Raw genomic sequence first — 16,864 nt, 5'->3', positions numbered from 1 at the left:
TGTCGGCTCTTAATCGTGCTGTTTTCTCATTGGTTCATTGTTAAACGCGGCACTGTACATTATTTCATTAGTGTCATTTCATTTGCACATCATCCTTAAAACTGTAAATAATTTAAGGTCATTAAGATTGGACGAGCTGTCATAACAGCGGCTTATTGGTGGACTCATCGTGATGCAGAGTGAGAAGAATTAAACCCCCTAATTATCTTCTCATATCATTAATTCACAAGATAAACTACTGTACCATTTTGTTTCATGTCAAATGTTTACAAGTATCCAGAGAACACTTTAATTGTTAATAACTATTACGGCTACATCAAGACATCAACTCCAGGGTTTCAGGTTTAGAGTAATTGGTCCTTAATTTATCCAGATAAATGTTTGACCGCAGGCTAATTTAAATCACGAGTGGATTCATTTGCATAAACATAAGGGAAGAGAATAAAAGCACAAATACTTAAGTTCTTGCAGTAGTTGTGGACAGGAGTGTGTGTGCAGAACATTATGAGGCCTCGACCTGGAGAGTCTGGAGATGTTCAATTAATCACAGACCTAAACTCAGAGTTAATTGTTTTCATGTTGAACAGAAGCGTTGTGTGGAAGCCGTCTGAGTGTGAACCCAACCTGTGCTGCCCTTTGACCCTCCGCCTATAGCAAAGTGTTGTACCAGAGTCGTCCTCCATAGATGGTGACGTCTGACTCTCTCCAGCCGTATCAGCTCATCAGAGTGGGAGACAGTCAAGTGGTGAAGCCTTCAAATCAAACATTGTGGATTCGAGTCTAACTGGAGACAAGTAGGTCACACACACACGCGCACGCACACACAGAATGCAGTGTCTAACAATAGAGTGACGACAAGAAGGTGAAGGTGTTCAAGCAGCAGAAACAAAGCATTAAAATCACTGAAACAAAACAAAAAAACTAAAGGAAATTCACACAAATAGTGAATAATGATACAAAAATAGAAACTTAAAATAATAAAACAAAGTCAAATGCAAAAACAAAAGCAAAGTATGATTAACAATAATTTGGTTAAACGTGTGAATTGACCCTTCAGTCTTTAAATAGAATATATTGAAAGTTTTAAGTTTCACAATAAAACCCCATCTGCTCTCTGTATGACTGACATGAACACACACACACACACTCACGTAAGGTGATAACCTTCCTAACTATAACTAAACCGATCAAATCAATCTAGTTTACTCAAACAGCTCAGCCTATCACATGCCACGGAGCAGGTGAATAAATCATGAGCTCACCACCTCTCACACACAACACAACGTTTTTGTATGGGGTGAAACGTGTCGCAACTGAACCCTCGACTAAGCGTGGAAGAGAACAGATAACGCACAGGCTTCAGTTTCCAGCTCCACCCTGTGCAGCTCCACTCAGTCATCAAACCAAAAGGCGATATTTGTACGTGAGAGAAGTCACGACCTGCTGCCGAGGCCTTCCACTCATGCTACAGGGCTAAAAGGTGGACCTGAATGATTCATATGAACCCAATTTGTCAATATGTATCATATCAGGACCGTGTGGGTGCGCGTTGACTTCTGACCGGTGGTGACACTGAGCAGATAAGGTGGAGGTAAATGACTTTTGGGACGTCTCTGATGAAGCAGACTGTCACACTCACAGGAGGCAAAGTGAATTAACAGTGACCATTAGACACCTGACTTAATAATGGAAATGTTTTAATAATGGCTCGCAGGGAGTCACTTTAACTGCATTAACATTACATGATCATTGTTTTCATTCTCATTAAAGGAAACAGACAGGCCTCTAAAATGAGGTTACATCTTCTAATTACTTAGAACAATAATCGTAAAACTTCCTTCCTTTATTACAATTTAAAAAGTTGAATTTTTAAAATACGAAAGTACAAATTACAAAAAATAAAAAATGAATATTGATATTACATTTTCCTCACACATTAAATAAAAGAACAGGATTGGAGTTCACTCCACCCTCATCATTAAACCACAGGTCTTATTATCTGTAACAGTTAAAACAGGCCTGGAGTTTCTATTATGATGCTCTGATGCGTTTTTCATCGCCTATAATAAAACCACAATTCTATTTATTTAATATTTTGTAGAAAATGTTTCCAAAGAGCATAAGTTGTCAAATTAAACTAAAAATCGAGTCTTGTTTGCTTGTTTGTTGGCTGAATATTGATCCTGATCCGACCACGATATTTGAAATGATATCTCTCCAATTCAGGCATTTAAAAAAAAAAAACTTTTTTGTTAATTCCTTCAGAAATAATACATAATCACACTACAAAGAAATCATATATATTTATATCATGTTTGACTATAATATATTTGAATCCTTATGGAAATCCACTTCTTATCTTAGATCTTAGATATACAGCCTAGATTCGGAAAAACCTTCAGTTTCTTATGACATCATTAGAAATACAGCATTGAAGTCTTATTATTATCAAAACTATTTCTTTCATTTTAGACCATGCAGTTTATTACTACAGCAAAACATATTCGTCTTTCTTTCTTTCAATGTATTCTGTATTTCTCATGTGTGTGTGCTCTCACAGTAGCACTCCTCTATGATATCAATGTAATCATACACAGCAACAAGAGGCACTGAGTGGGATTTCATTCATAAACAGGATTTCTTTTCTAGTGGGTGAAAGTGATTTTGAACACAGCAGTGTGTATGTTAAATGGATAAGTCTCCTAAAGAACAAACGGACGGGGGGCAGGAGTGCATCACTGCTGCTGCTGCTGCTGTGACAGATTCAGAACATGTCTCACACAGGTCGCTCCTTCCACAAGCCCTGCTGCAGGAGGAAAATACAAATAAATTATACATCATTCTTTAAAAAGCTTCTCGGGTTCTCTTTTTCAAACACACTTCTTAAGTGCACGGCAAAAGTCCACTCAGGAGACTGTTGTCATGGCAACATGTATATTTTTTTCTTTTGCATTTACATAAAAATGAATTCTTCTGTAAACCCCCCCCCCCCCCTCCAGTCTGATGGTGAGGCCTCCTGGGGTAAAAGTGGGTCAACTCCAGAGAAAAAGGGGAGAAAGTGAAAACAAGACGCAGAGTGACCAAACTCAATCACATCAGGCCTCTGGGGGCTGCAGGTTAATTATTCAAGCATTTAGTTGTAAATGCAAATCAAATATTGTTTATTTGTGCATGTTAGAATCAGATACAGTCTTACACACTGTCCAGAGATAACAGAGGCTAATATGGATTTTCTTTCTTTTCAAATACAAAAGAAGCAAAATCACAAGAGTGACACGGCTGTTTGTGTATTTAGCATACGGTAAAAGCAAGCAGAAGACGAAGAACACTAGTTAGTCATGGGATAAACATGAGGACACACTGAGACGGTCCTCGGGGAGACGGGGACGCTGGATTACTCTGTGCTTCAAAGACCTCACAAAAATAATCTACATCCAAACTAATTCAGCAGTGGGACGTGTTAAGGTGTGGTTATGCATGGCTTGTTTTGTGGTGAATTAGCAAACATTTGTGCGTAAAAAGCAAATCACTTTGGGGAAACCATGCCACAGATTCAACCTTTCCCCCAAATGACATCCTGACCAAGCATTTACACAATCTGTGTCCCCAAAACCCAACCATTCCTTAACCAACCTGTTCCTTCAGATAACTACTACTATAAAATCCTTGTATTTATTCTGAAATGTTGTCTCAATCTTGTCTCTATTGTTCCAAGAGGACGCTTATGAAGTAAATGAGCCTTTACCGTTCAGTCATGTGAAAAGCTTTTTCTGTAGTTACTGTATAGTGGGGATGCAGAGAATGAATATTTATAAGGGAATACAAACTGTGGATGGACTAAAATACAATTTACTGTCAGGTCTGTGTGACCTCACTGTCTTTTATTGGATTTACATATAAATGCTGGATCACAGAGTAAAAACTGCATATTAAATTATATATAAACTAAAAATAACACTCGTCATGTATTGTTAGAAAAATACAGTAAAAATTAAATATATCACTGTTATTAAAAATGTTGTTTTATAAGATTAAGGGGAAAACAATCCAATCCCATGGTAATGTTCCTTTATTTTATATTGTACATATTTTCTCTTTTATCATTGGCTAAAGAGGTTAGGCTCTTATTTCAATGATGTAATGTGCTCACTGGAATTGAAATACAACTTTTATCAAATGTTGTCTTTCTTCTGTGTTTTAATTGACTATACTATGAAGAAAAACACCTCAGGAAGTTTGCATTCCGTTTAAGTTGCTGACAAGTTTGGAACGTAACTCAATGAAATCAGATCGATCCCTTCATCTTTCATCCTTCAGAGGAGTTTGACTTTGCTACCTTTGGCAAAATCACAACCTCAGCCCGGTGCAGAGCTGCGGGTGTCTGGCAGCACGTGCCGGCGGGGCCCTGCAGCATTTCCATGGGGGCCTCTGGGGAGTCGCACATCAATTGCTCTCAGCTAAATGCACTCACATATGAATATTTCAGTACAATTTAATGTTTCAGCTACAGCCTCAAAGGAGCAGAGCATCAATTTGTGAACACAGTTCTCCCGGACTTAAAAGCAAGGCCGGATAATACAGTATGAAAGGTGCTGTCAATCTTGGGGGGGCCCGTTTTCACTTGAGAGACAGGGGAAAATAGAATAGCCCCCCACCCCTCCCTTCTTTCCTTCAGCATCCATACAAACTGCTTCTCAAAGTTTCCTCCACAAAGTCACCGACTGAGCAGCAGGCACACATGGGCTTTAAGAGTGCAATCACACACACACGCACATGCACACACACACAGGTGGTGGAGAGGGCAGGCCACGGGAGTCGTGCATCTGGATCTTCACGCACCAAAGGTGTGAGAACATGAAGGGCCAACAGTTTGTGACACGACTGAGTGAATCAGCTGGACACTTGAACACATCAGAGAAGACAACAAGCTACAAAATGTGTAAGAGGAGATTTGGTTGTGTTGGAGGAAAGAAGATGTTAAAAGATGCTTTTTTTTAATAAAAGGGCACATACCTCCACCAAGGATGATTAAGCAAGGTCACAATGTGTTTAAATCAAATTTAAGTGGCCTAAGACAAAGAAGTGACCTTAGTTAATATTTTATTTTGTGGATCTATCTCTGTAGCTAATAGAGTACATGAAAACCCAAATCACCTACAGAAGATCTATCATGCCTGACTGTTTTACTAAGATTGGAACTTTACTTTTGAAGAAATTTAGTTAAAAAATATTTAAAACAACCCTACAGTGAAATGTGAGGGAACCAATTTCAAAATTCCTGTCAAGCTAAAGATACACTTTAGCTTCATGTTCCACCTTTTCAATTTAATCATATCAGACTTTCAGAACATTTGAAATAATCCTACAAATGGGTGAAGTTGTTTAATACTATTTGACATGTATGATGCAGTAAAATGGCCTGAATGAGCCGGGTAAGAAAAGCAAGTAGCAAATAGTTATATTAAAATATTGGGTTATCTTTTCCAACCCTCATGTTTGGTCAACGGCTCCAAATCCCTGATAAACACACGCACGCACGCACGCACGCACGCACGCACGCACGCACGCACGCACGCACGCACGCACGCACGCACGCACGCACGCACGCATGCACGCACGCACGCACGCACGCACGCACGCACATACAAAAATCCATTTCAGTTGTTGTGTGCCTCGGGCAAATTTCAAAAGAGTAAAACCAACAAATACTTAAATGTAGCTGACTGATAGTAATACTCCACACACACACACACACACACACACACACACACACACACACACACACACACACACACACGCACACAGTGCATGTGATGGCAGTGTTGTGACGGGGCCGGGTCTCATTAAAGTGACACTGCGTCTTGTTAAAGCCACTAATAAGAAACAGCAACAAAGCTCGGCGCTGACAACTGCAGCTGATAATAAAATACAGGACGTGCATTTGTAAAATAAAAGAGGCGTCTGACAGTTACACTAATAAGGTAATAATGGCTCAGCTTCTGCAGGCCCACAATGCAGAAGCGGGCCTGAGGCGGCAATCAAAAATTAATACTAATTATCATGTGAATACTGCATTAACTCGGAAGAATGATGAATAATAAATCTGCAACATGCTTCCCCTCTCAGAGTCGCCCTGCTGGCACGAGGATGCCATGCTTTTATTCTCTCTGTGGCCTTTCTGCAGGTAAAATAAAGAACACAGAGCGACTTACTATCGCTGATTTATACATGCAAAATATGTCTTTATTTGACCTGGCAATTGTTTTCTTTCAGCCGTGAAATGTTCTGGAAAGTCTGTTGACACATTTTTCTCTTCTCTGTTTTCACACACACACCTTCATATACCTTGAGAGCTCGTATTCCTTTCACTTTTGGCAGAGTTGACTCTTTTTTTTTAGACTAAAAGCACTTAAAACCTGCTCGCTAATAGCTCTGTTTAATCATTTAGGCCTTTAAACCACCAGGGTATTATTATGAAGTAGAAGTGAAAGTAAATAATATCAAATTGAAATTGAAACTAAAAGCGTTAGTGAGACATAAAAGACTACGCTAAGATGAAAACAACACACACTAGGCTCTACTGATCGACAGGTACAAGTCGGGAGGGATCAATACCTTAAAATGATGTTAGAAAATTAAAATTGAGAGTTTTTCTCGTTTCTGCGAGGGGAAGAATATTAGCATTCATTCATAGTCATTGATTTATTACAGTGTTACACATTTTCAGCCCACAGAGGTCTATAATAAATCTCACACTACCCAAACTCCAACAGTAAGTGATACTTCTAAAAGCATAACTTCTGGAATGTAAGTAACACTATTTAGGGAGCAAAATGTAAACACTGCTGCAAACTTACTCAGACTTTTAAAGTAATAAAAACATGAATTGGATCAAATGGACAGAAACGTCGGGGGTGATTGATGACTTACAGGCATAAGAATCCTCCCAGTCTGACTGACCTGCAGGCCAGGGGTCGTCTCCAACTATCAGTACGGAAACAAAATACAAAAAAGACCGATTGGTAGTCGCCGGGGTAAAGAAACAATAAATTCCTAATGATCTCCAGACGTTTTCTGAATTACCGAACAAGCTTTTCCCCTCTCAGAATACAAGGCAGGGCTGAGATATTAAGATATGTGCTGGGCCAACTTTCAATACCAGTATTATAAGTATTAAAAATGTTGCCCTGGGTTATTCTGTAAATGCAGTTAGTAGATAATCATTCAAATCTGTTACCCTGGTTGATTGCAGCCCGTCCTCCTCCCACAGGTGTCACTTCCTGTGCTGCTCCCTGGCAAAGCTTTGACACCATGAGCACCGTCACAGCGAGCCAGCATGCCTCTTATATAGTTAACCCTCGCTCTGCTAATTCATGTATTCACTGTGTCGACTCAATGTGAGCGTGCATGCCATTTTCATGATCAAATCAAGACATTGCAACACACACAAAAACAAACTGGCACGACATCAGTTGAATCAAGCTGGGGGAGTTCCAAGGGACGGCTGTAGTAAAAAGACTTATGGGCCTGACAACAAAGGCAGAAAGCCATAGAACTCTTAAGCATTCAAGAGAAAGCGAGTCACAGTGAAAAGTTCAGTCATGTAACCCAGGAAAGCCCATCTGAATTCCAAACAAGAACATTCAGCTCTTGCCAAAGTTTAAGTGGATGATTTCAGTCGCACATATATATTTCATGAGGTTAATGGGCCCCATCAAATTGTGATTAGAGATTCTTCAGGGAGGCTTTTATGCTGGAGTGACAGCTAGCACGGCAGGAGAAGATCGTGCAGTCATTAACAGGTCACAAACAATAATGCTGCATGTGCCATTTCATTGTGAACTAAATATATAGAAAAGGCCCTTTAAGCTGACCCAGCTTGACCTGTGCAGCATTATTAAGTCATCTTGTTTAGTCAATGTCAAGTATTTATTCTTCTGGATGTTGTGGGTTATTCTTATTACATAATGCATAAATACGTCACAGCGTTGTCAGCTTTTCCAAAAAGATTAAAAGTGTAATTAAAGTGGCAAATTCCTGTTTTTGCTGTTTTGCCGCCTCACTACTGACATCTATAGGTAGAAGAGGGTAATAACAACAGGTTGTCAAACATAATTCGGTGCAATTTTTTTCCCCGCACTGAATTATGTCGTCATAAAACCGAAAGTTTCACTCGAACAGATCAACATTCCTTTAAGACCAAGTCGTACGTCTAAATATATAAACAAACAAATATATAAACAAATACACCTTTTGACCAGAGATAATGTCTGTGATTTAAAGACAAAAACCAAAAGTGAAACCAGAAGAAACACGGACTAAATAGATGCAGCCACACGACGCTAGGGGGCTAAAACAGTTAAATAGTAGCCACTATGATGTAGTTTTTCGGTTATTTACCCCAAAGCTTAATGACGTCTGTAACATTATTTGTGGTTCGCAAACAAGCAAAGAATTTTAATGCTGCCACCTGCTGGACTGGAGTACAACTTGCAACATTTCCTCATACGCCTTTTAAAATTCAACTTGCGTTATTTTCCTAGGAAGTGTGCTCATTGTATTTTAGATATTAAGTATTTTCAGTATTATATTTACAAAATACCTTCACCACTTCCTAAAATTTTATCAAAACTAACAGTGTTTTCGGCCTCAGTGATTCTTACAACCAGCCTGGAAACTCTGTAAATGGGAGGCCCAGCGTTTGGTTAACCTTTTTAGGCTTTCAAACTACAGACCTTTTGGAACAGCTGATGAGACTATAAAAGGTAAAAAAGGAAGAAATTTCCATTCCTAGCAAATGCCTCACCCTATAAAACACGTCCCTATAAGAGACATTTACAGGCTCTCGTGTCGGTGATGCAGGGGAGTCGAGCAAACATCTCCTTGCTTAAATCCTTAACAGTGTAATCTTATAGATGAGCAAGCATCAATAGAACCTGGAGTCAAATACATTAAATGCAATGGACTTCGTTATTGTATACACACAGAATAACTGAGGCCAAAGTTACATTAATTCAAAGAAGAATAACTTTCAGATGAATTAGAACATTGAGACATATTTGATGAAGACAAATTTTTGTGCACGTTCCAGCACTTCAGAACTTCATAAGTATGATTTGCAACTGGCATGGACAAAGAGACTCAACAGAGCAGCAAGGTCAACAGGTCAAGATGAGATATAGTGGTCAGAAGAGAAAGAATAACCCGGATTTTTGAATTCATTACTCATCAAATGTCAGCTGATCTTCATCGAATTCGCCGTAACAGACAAACACATCCTGCCTACACTAATTGCAAACCATTACCAATTTGGATGGTAAATGTCAATGATAATTTTCAAATAAATTCTCTCAACTCACTCAATATTTCTGTTATTTCTTCCTTTCTTCAGCTCCGGCCATAGTCTCATTAGAGATAAAAGCAGAACTCTGATTTAGTTGTGTCTTTCTTTGGTCCTTTTTTCTCCTTCATCATCGTCTTCGTCATTGTTGTCCTCTTGGGGTTGTCTTTGCAGTGATGTCCTTGCCAATGGAAAGGAGAAACTGTACTGCTTCCATTTGTTACTTTGGATAGATGGCCACCCAGGTCTTGAGATGTCTTTGTAGCTTCATGCATCTCATCTTCTTAGCACATGCAGACAGTACTGTATCTGTGTACCTTAGTTGAAAAGAGCAGATGCTGTCGATCACCAGACTTTTTGTGTGTTTCTATGGAGCAGAAAGGCATTTTTACAACCCACACCTCCACGAGGTGTAGATTGTAAATGGACAACCCCATCAATCTCATCTTATTGATTGGAACATTCCAATTACTTTTGTAGGAGTCGTTACCTCTTGGGTTCATTTCCGTTTCAACCCCAAGCTCTTAAAGATGAATTGTTGTGTGCAGTGGTGTCAGGAGTTTAAACAGATTGTGTTTGTGTATTATCGTGACTGGCAAAGATCCGAGAAATACTCATAATAATAATTTGTTTGTTTGTTTGTTTGTTTTATGCCAAAAGTCAATTTTCTTCGGTTTTCATATTGGCCCATTAATCAGTGTAATAATTAGCAGCTAAAATCCACTACGACGGTATATCATCACACTCCAGGTCCAAAACTTACATCGCTGAAATATAAATATACTGTATATTGAGTATGTGGGAAAATAATAAATATATACAAAATCCATTCAACAGAACTCAAATAAAAACGATTAAAAAATCATTTATTTTCTTCGGATTTAATGGCAGCTGAAAAAGTTTTGCTTCAGTATTTTTCATTTTTCTTCAAGAGCAAACAGCCATTCATTTTCTCGCGTGTAGTTCTACTTTTATCCAGTAGATGTCCTCGTTCTCGAATATATGAGCAGAGCGGATGGAGCAGAGGCCACCGACTGAAAAGTCCAGAATTCCTCCTGGTTTATCTATAAAAAAATTAATGAAACCTGTGTTGAAATTAGAAATAATGATAAAATGTTGAAGTTATTTGTTACTTTAAAATAAACACAGATATTTGACGTTTATCAAGTCAAAATTGTGTTATTTAGAAAGACCCCGAAACCTCTGTGAGGTTCAGTGGGTCTGTGTAGAGTCTGTAAGTGTTTTGGTCATTTTTCTTTTTTAATTTCCTTTTTATTTCCCTTTCCTTTTTTGATGATGATGATGATGATGATGATGATGATGATGATGATGATGATGATGAACCCCATTCCTTCCATTCATCCTTTTATTTCTTAAAAAAAAATCAAATTCTTCTCCATCAAACCTCCCCGCATGTGAAACACCACATTGTTATGTTTTGATCTTCACACACCGGCTTCATTCTGGCTTCACATCACGGGCAGATGTGGAGCGGAGAGACGCTGCACGCGGGGCGATCCGGAGGCTATACCCTACGCTTTCTTACGTCATGACGTCAGAAGCCAGCGCGTGGGACCCTGCAGGATCCTTTGGCCCCCCTCCGGTCCGGGACAGACACAAGTAATCGGGGGAGCCAGCCGGAGGGGCCAGCCAGCCAGCAGCCTCATCTTTCCCGTAGCGAACACACTCCCTCACTCGTCCTGTATGGTGGATATTATTTTCAACTCTTCTTTCTTGGGTGATATGGGGGATCATTCCAAAAGTAAGTGTGAGCGCTCAGGCAGCTTTAGAGTTTGGGATTACGGTCTGCGCGATGTATTTAGACTGCTGATACTTGCAGCGATACAGTAGGTATACGATTTTGTAATGAAATAAAATAGATTATTTCGTGTTTTTGCGTGTATTTAAGACGAGATCGTCGTTTCATGTAGTTATACGCGAAGAAGAATTTAAAAATCTGTTACATAACACCAACAGTTGTCCAGTCCGCAAATCAATAGAAGACAAATTCAGTGCAAAAATGATGCGTTTAAGGCGTTTCGGTAATTTTCTGTGACTCCTTTTGCAGAGAAGCCAGGATTCGCGATGTGTGTTGGATGTGGAAGTCAGATCCATGACCAGTACATACTGAGAGTGTCTCCGGACCTGGAGTGGCACGCAGCCTGCCTCAAGTGCGCCGAGTGCAGCCAGTACCTGGACGAAACCTGCACTTGCTTCGTCCGAGACGGGAAAACTTACTGCAAAAGAGATTATGTGAGGTATGACCGCGAATGTGACACGTGGATGACTGCAGCGATGAGACGAGATGAGATAGAATTGATTTATACGCAAATTATTTATGAAAGTCAGATAAAACACCTCCATAAATACGCAGAATAAAATGGGGTAACATATCTCAAATTAACTGCGCACTTCTTCTTTTTTTTAGACAATTTTTCTGTAAGATGTTTCTTTATTATTGATTTAAATTGAGCTAAATCATGAAATTAGGCAAAAAAAAAGTTACTATAAATTCCAACTCATGCATCAGGCAAACACTGTTGTTTTGTTGTTGTTGCTGTGGTACATTTCTAACGATTTGTTCCATTTCAAACTTCCAGGCTGTTTGGAATAAAATGCGCAAAATGCAACCTGGGCTTCAGCAGCAGCGACCTGGTGATGAGAGCCCGGGACAACGTTTACCACATCGAGTGCTTCCGCTGCTCGGTGTGCAGCAGGCAGCTGCTGCCGGGGGACGAGTTCTCTCTGCGGGACGACGAGCTGCTGTGTCGGGCTGACCACAGCCTGCTGCTGGAGAGGAGCTCCGCAGGAAGCCCCATCAGCCCCGGACACATCCACACCAACAGACCGCTGCACCTGGCAGGTCAGGAACCAGGATTATTATTATTATTATTATTATTATTATTATTATTATTATTATTATTGTTGTTGTTATTATTATTATTATTATTATTATTATTATTATTATTATTATTATTATTATTATTACTATTATAAAACATCGAAACATCCTTTAAAATATTGGGATTGTTCTGTTTATTTCAAGATTACAGTTAAATAAATGTAGAGTTTATTAACATCTGTTTTATTATTATTATTATTATTATTATTATTATTATTATTATTATCATTTGTAGAAAATATCTTGATTTAATCGACAAAAGAAATTGACGTCATTTTGTTCTGATCGTTCTTTGATATTATGCTGCTTGAGAGAATAAAGTCGTTTAGGATTAAAACCAATCGTTTAAATATCTGCAAATATATAATATAGAGTCGTCTCTAATTTTAGATAATACGTTAATATAACTTAGTAATATTATTAAACACATTTTAAACGTGAAACATTATTTGAAGTGCATACTTTACCTGAACAAAATCAATTCGAAACGAGATCATAGTGTTACTGATTTCTTAAGACTAATTTCATAATTGATCTCATTAGCACTAACCTGCTTGTTACCATTATCTGAATAATCTGGTGTGTCGCCTGTCGCAATGTGTGTGTGGGTGTGTGTTTGCGTGTGTGTGTGTGTGTGTGTGTGTGTGTGTGTGTGTGTGTGTGTGTATGTGTGTGTGTGTCATCTTGAGGGCGCCTGCCAGCACAAGGAAAACAAACCTGTGTGGAAATAATGTTCACACACACTTCAGAATTATCGAGGCTGCAGTGGAATCACACACACACTCAGGGCTCAGCATGGCTTCACTCTGCAGTGTTTCTGATCGACCTGATGGAATATATTCTCCTATTTTGTAACCGAAAGATGAAGGATTATAAAGGCTGGGGACATGCAGGAATGGAAGACTGAAAAGAGCTGGAAAGTGCAGCCTTGACATTTTAATTATAAAAATCGGGTTAATAATAAACTAATATATCACTTTCTTAGCAGTATCGACTAATTATGCGTTGAAAATAATTCTCCATATGGATGTGATGAATATGGGCTCTGACATCTATAACAACAAACAAAACACACGAGATCGTTTCAAATAAATATTATATTATTATAGGCCTGATATTTCACCTTCAAAGTCTCAAATCCGGCCAAATTGATAAAAGTACTCAACGGTACAATATCAGCCAATTTAATGAAATGATGCAACTCAAACTGCTTTCCGTAGTTGATTTACGAGCTCAGATGAAAGATAATAATATAAATAAAAAGTGGCGGATGGCGACCACCGGCGGGACCGAGTGTTTCAACCTCCCCCAGCCCGACTCACAGACGCATATCTCCCGCTTCCTCCCCCGCAGCAGACCCGGTGACGGTGCGGCAGGCTCCGCATCGGAACCACGTCCACAAACAGTCGGAGAAGACGACGCGGGTGCGGACGGTGCTGAACGAGAAACAGCTCCACACGTTGCGGACCTGCTACAACGCTAACCCGCGACCGGACGCGCTGATGAAGGAGCAGCTGGTCGAGATGACCGGCCTGAGCCCCAGAGTGATCCGGGTTTGGTTCCAGAACAAGCGGTGCAAAGACAAGAAGAAGTCCATCCTCATGAAGCAGCTCCAGCAGCAGCACCACAGTGATAAGACTGTAAGCATCTTTGTAAGTTTGCCCACTTCCTTACCTTATATATCAACCTTACATATAAATCTATCAATCTGTCAATCTATCTATCTATCTATCTATCTATCTATCTATCTATCTATCTATCTATCTATCTATCTATCTATCTATCTATCTATCTATCTATCTATCTATCTATCTATCTATCTCTCTTTCTCTCTCTCTCTCTCTCTCTCTCTCTCTCTCTCTCTCTCTCTCTCTCTCTCTCTCTCTCTCTCTCTCTCTATGATATAGTATATTCTTGTTCATATTTGCGTTTCTGATACCTGCAGGATTCTTTTATTAATATGAATGTGTACTTAATTTACACCTCTTATTGTTTCTGGAGCTATTCTGTATTCAAACTTTAAGCCAATGAATAATGAATCAACCGCTTTGGCTTCAGTTGCATGATAGAAACAAACCTCTGCAGCAGAAACCTTTGGCCTGCACCTTCTTCTCTCTGCATCCCATGGGATCATTTGGAAAAGCTGCAAATTGCAACTTAAGAGAAATATCTGATGACCAATCATTAACATACGCTCTACTGTAGTAGAGTGTGTGTTTGTGTGCGTTCTTGACAGAGTGGTGTGTTCTGTGTTGTCTCTCAGAACCTGCAGGGCCTCACGGGGACGCCTCTGGTTGCCGGGAGTCCCATCCGGCACGAGAGCACCGTGCAGGGGAACCCGGTGGAGGTGCAGACCTACCAGCCTCCCTGGAAGGCCCTGAGTGAGTTTGCCCTGCAGAGTGACCTGGACCAGCCAGCCTTCCAACAACTGGTGTGTGTGTGTGCAGGACCCGACACGACACACACACATTACATTACATTACATTACGGTCATTTAGCAGACGCTTTTATCCAAAGCGACTTACAATAAGTGGGCACCACACACATACAGCACTGTCACACTATTAGGCCACATAGATAGAGAGACAGATAGACACACAGATCCATGCAGATCTCTCTCTCTCACACACGGTAACAGTGCCGGCCCTACATATTAAGCACCATAACAGCTGCATAGGGCCCCCATGATGATCAGCCCCCTCCGCCCCATGGTATAGTTTAGTCATTTAAAAACAGATTTCGATGATATTAGAATTGAAAATGCTGTAGATTATTCACTTTAAAGCATTCAAACGCTCAATTTATTTTTATACACAGGCATTGGTTAACCTGAGATATATTGCAGTATTGCCTGTGATTTTGCAATAAGATGCTGTGATGTAAACAATGTTAACACTTAATAATGCACATGTTTTTCTTAAATGTCGTAAAATACTATCATCAACTAATAACTTGCATAATAACTCACTGTAACGTTAAACATTTATTTATTTACATTTACATCAGTTATATGTGATATGTTTGGACACTACATTTTGAGGGGGTCCAGGGTCTGCATAGGGCCGTTAAAATGCTGGGGCCGGCCCTGCTCACAGTGCATGATTACCAAAATAAAAAGTCCATTCCATGTTGTTGAATTGTGTCGTTGTGTGTGTGTGTCGCCCCCCCCTCCAGGTGTCTTTCTCTGAGTCGGGCTCTTTGGGGAACTCCTCAGGCAGCGACGTGACTTCTTTGTCCTCACAGTTACCGGACACCCCCAACAGTATGGTGCCCAGCCCGGTGGAGACGTGAGACTCAAGGGGGAACCTCAGAAGAGTCGTCGCCCCCCTGCCCCACCTCCCCTCCCCTCCCGCCGCACCATCACCCCCTGAAACCACCCACCCTGCAAAAAAAGAGGACAAGCAGCATGATCCCGGACCCCTCCCTAGCCCCCCTTCGTCCCTCTAGACCCCCCCTGCATGTGAGCAGCTCATCACATCACCCGAAACTGCAGACAAGGAGTGTGTGTGTGTGTACGGAGAAACGGAGGAGCCGCCGAGTGACACCGAGTGACTCCGGTATTTTTGGGAGACGCGGTGACATCATACAAAGACACAGAGAGAGAGAGAGAGAGGGAGAGAGACGCCGAGCAGTTGTTGCATGAGTTGTGATGGACACAGAGGATGACCGGAAGTTGCTCCTGGTGGATATACTACAACACAACCGGAAACCATTTTCCCCACATCGACCCCCCCCCCCCCCCCCCCCCCCCCCCAGACCCCCCCGGCGGACATTCTGCGATTTTCATTGTGCTCATATTGTGTCTTGTTTCTTCGAACATGCGAGATTTTTTGATACATTTATTGCGTTTGTCGAGTCCAGTTTGACTACAGTGTCTTTGTCTTAAGGAACGCGGAGCATGATATCTGCAAAAAAATTATTCGTGTTGTAAAATATTTTATCTCATGAGCAGGATTATAGATTGTTTGAGCTTCTCGAACAAAAAAAGTAAATTATTGTTATATTATTTATTGTTAGAAAAAAAGCGATTCGTAAAGGGATTATTAACTGAGAAAACAATAATAAAAAAAAAAAGCTGAATACATGCAAGTGTGTTGGTGGAGAATCTTTGTATGCGGAGTTAGAGGTCATTGATTATAAGGAGGGGTGATTGGTTAGTTAGCTGTTGCGTTTGTTGACAGTTAAACTGACTGTTCCGTTGTTGATCCACCACAACGTTTGACAACATTCATTCCTTGGAGCAAACATGTGGCGCGCTGCAGCCTTGGACACGCTGTTTGTCCAGTTCACCTGAGCCCAAAGCCGAGCTGAAGGCTCTTGCATGCTTATCGTCCCTAACCATCTCACGCTGCCCCCCTCCGCCCCCTGTAGCAGGAACAGGCCGGTGGTCATTTACTATCTCGGGGGCAAAAATCTGCTGTAAATTGTGCTCAGTCCAGTTTCTCTGGTTGAGTCACACAACCTGGTCTAGACAGCGCGCAGGGATCGGCGACCTCTTATCTAGTCTTGGCATCACCTGCAAGCGATACACTGACTGAAGCCACAACAAACTAACCCCCCACCACACACACAGACACAAATGCACACTCCGCACACACACACACACTCCGCACCCAAATCCC

At 40.6% G+C, this 16,864-nt stretch overlaps 1 protein-coding gene across 2 annotated transcripts; it reads left to right on the top strand.

The window, feature by feature from the left end:
• The first annotated feature begins 11,044 nt into the window (after positions 1 to 11,044).
• Positions 11,045 to 15,533, top strand: isl2b (ISL LIM homeobox 2b). Of its 2 annotated transcripts, none has more exons than XM_076156195.1 (6): positions 11,045 to 11,102; positions 11,409 to 11,598; positions 11,941 to 12,203; positions 13,599 to 13,882; positions 14,506 to 14,673; positions 15,417 to 15,533. In XM_076156195.1, the coding sequence occupies exons 1-6, from the start codon at positions 11,045 to 11,047 to the stop codon at positions 15,531 to 15,533; spliced, it is 1,080 nt and encodes a 359-aa protein (XP_076012310.1). The 2 variants fall into 2 exon arrangements, with proteins under 2 accessions (XP_076012310.1, XP_076012309.1); XM_076156194.1 differs by having other exon boundaries at positions 13,596 to 13,882.
• The last annotated feature ends 1,331 nt before the right edge of the window (positions 15,534 to 16,864 follow it).

The sequence above is a fragment of the Genypterus blacodes genome, unplaced genomic scaffold (assembly GCF_046128005.1).
Source record: "Genypterus blacodes isolate CSIRO-AG114 ecotype Tasmania unplaced genomic scaffold, CSIRO-AGI_Gbla_v1 ptg000067l_1, whole genome shotgun sequence".
In the NCBI taxonomy this organism is placed as follows: domain Eukaryota; kingdom Metazoa; phylum Chordata; class Actinopteri; order Ophidiiformes; family Ophidiidae; genus Genypterus; species Genypterus blacodes.
This window is presented reverse-complemented; position numbering and strand designations above follow the sequence as displayed.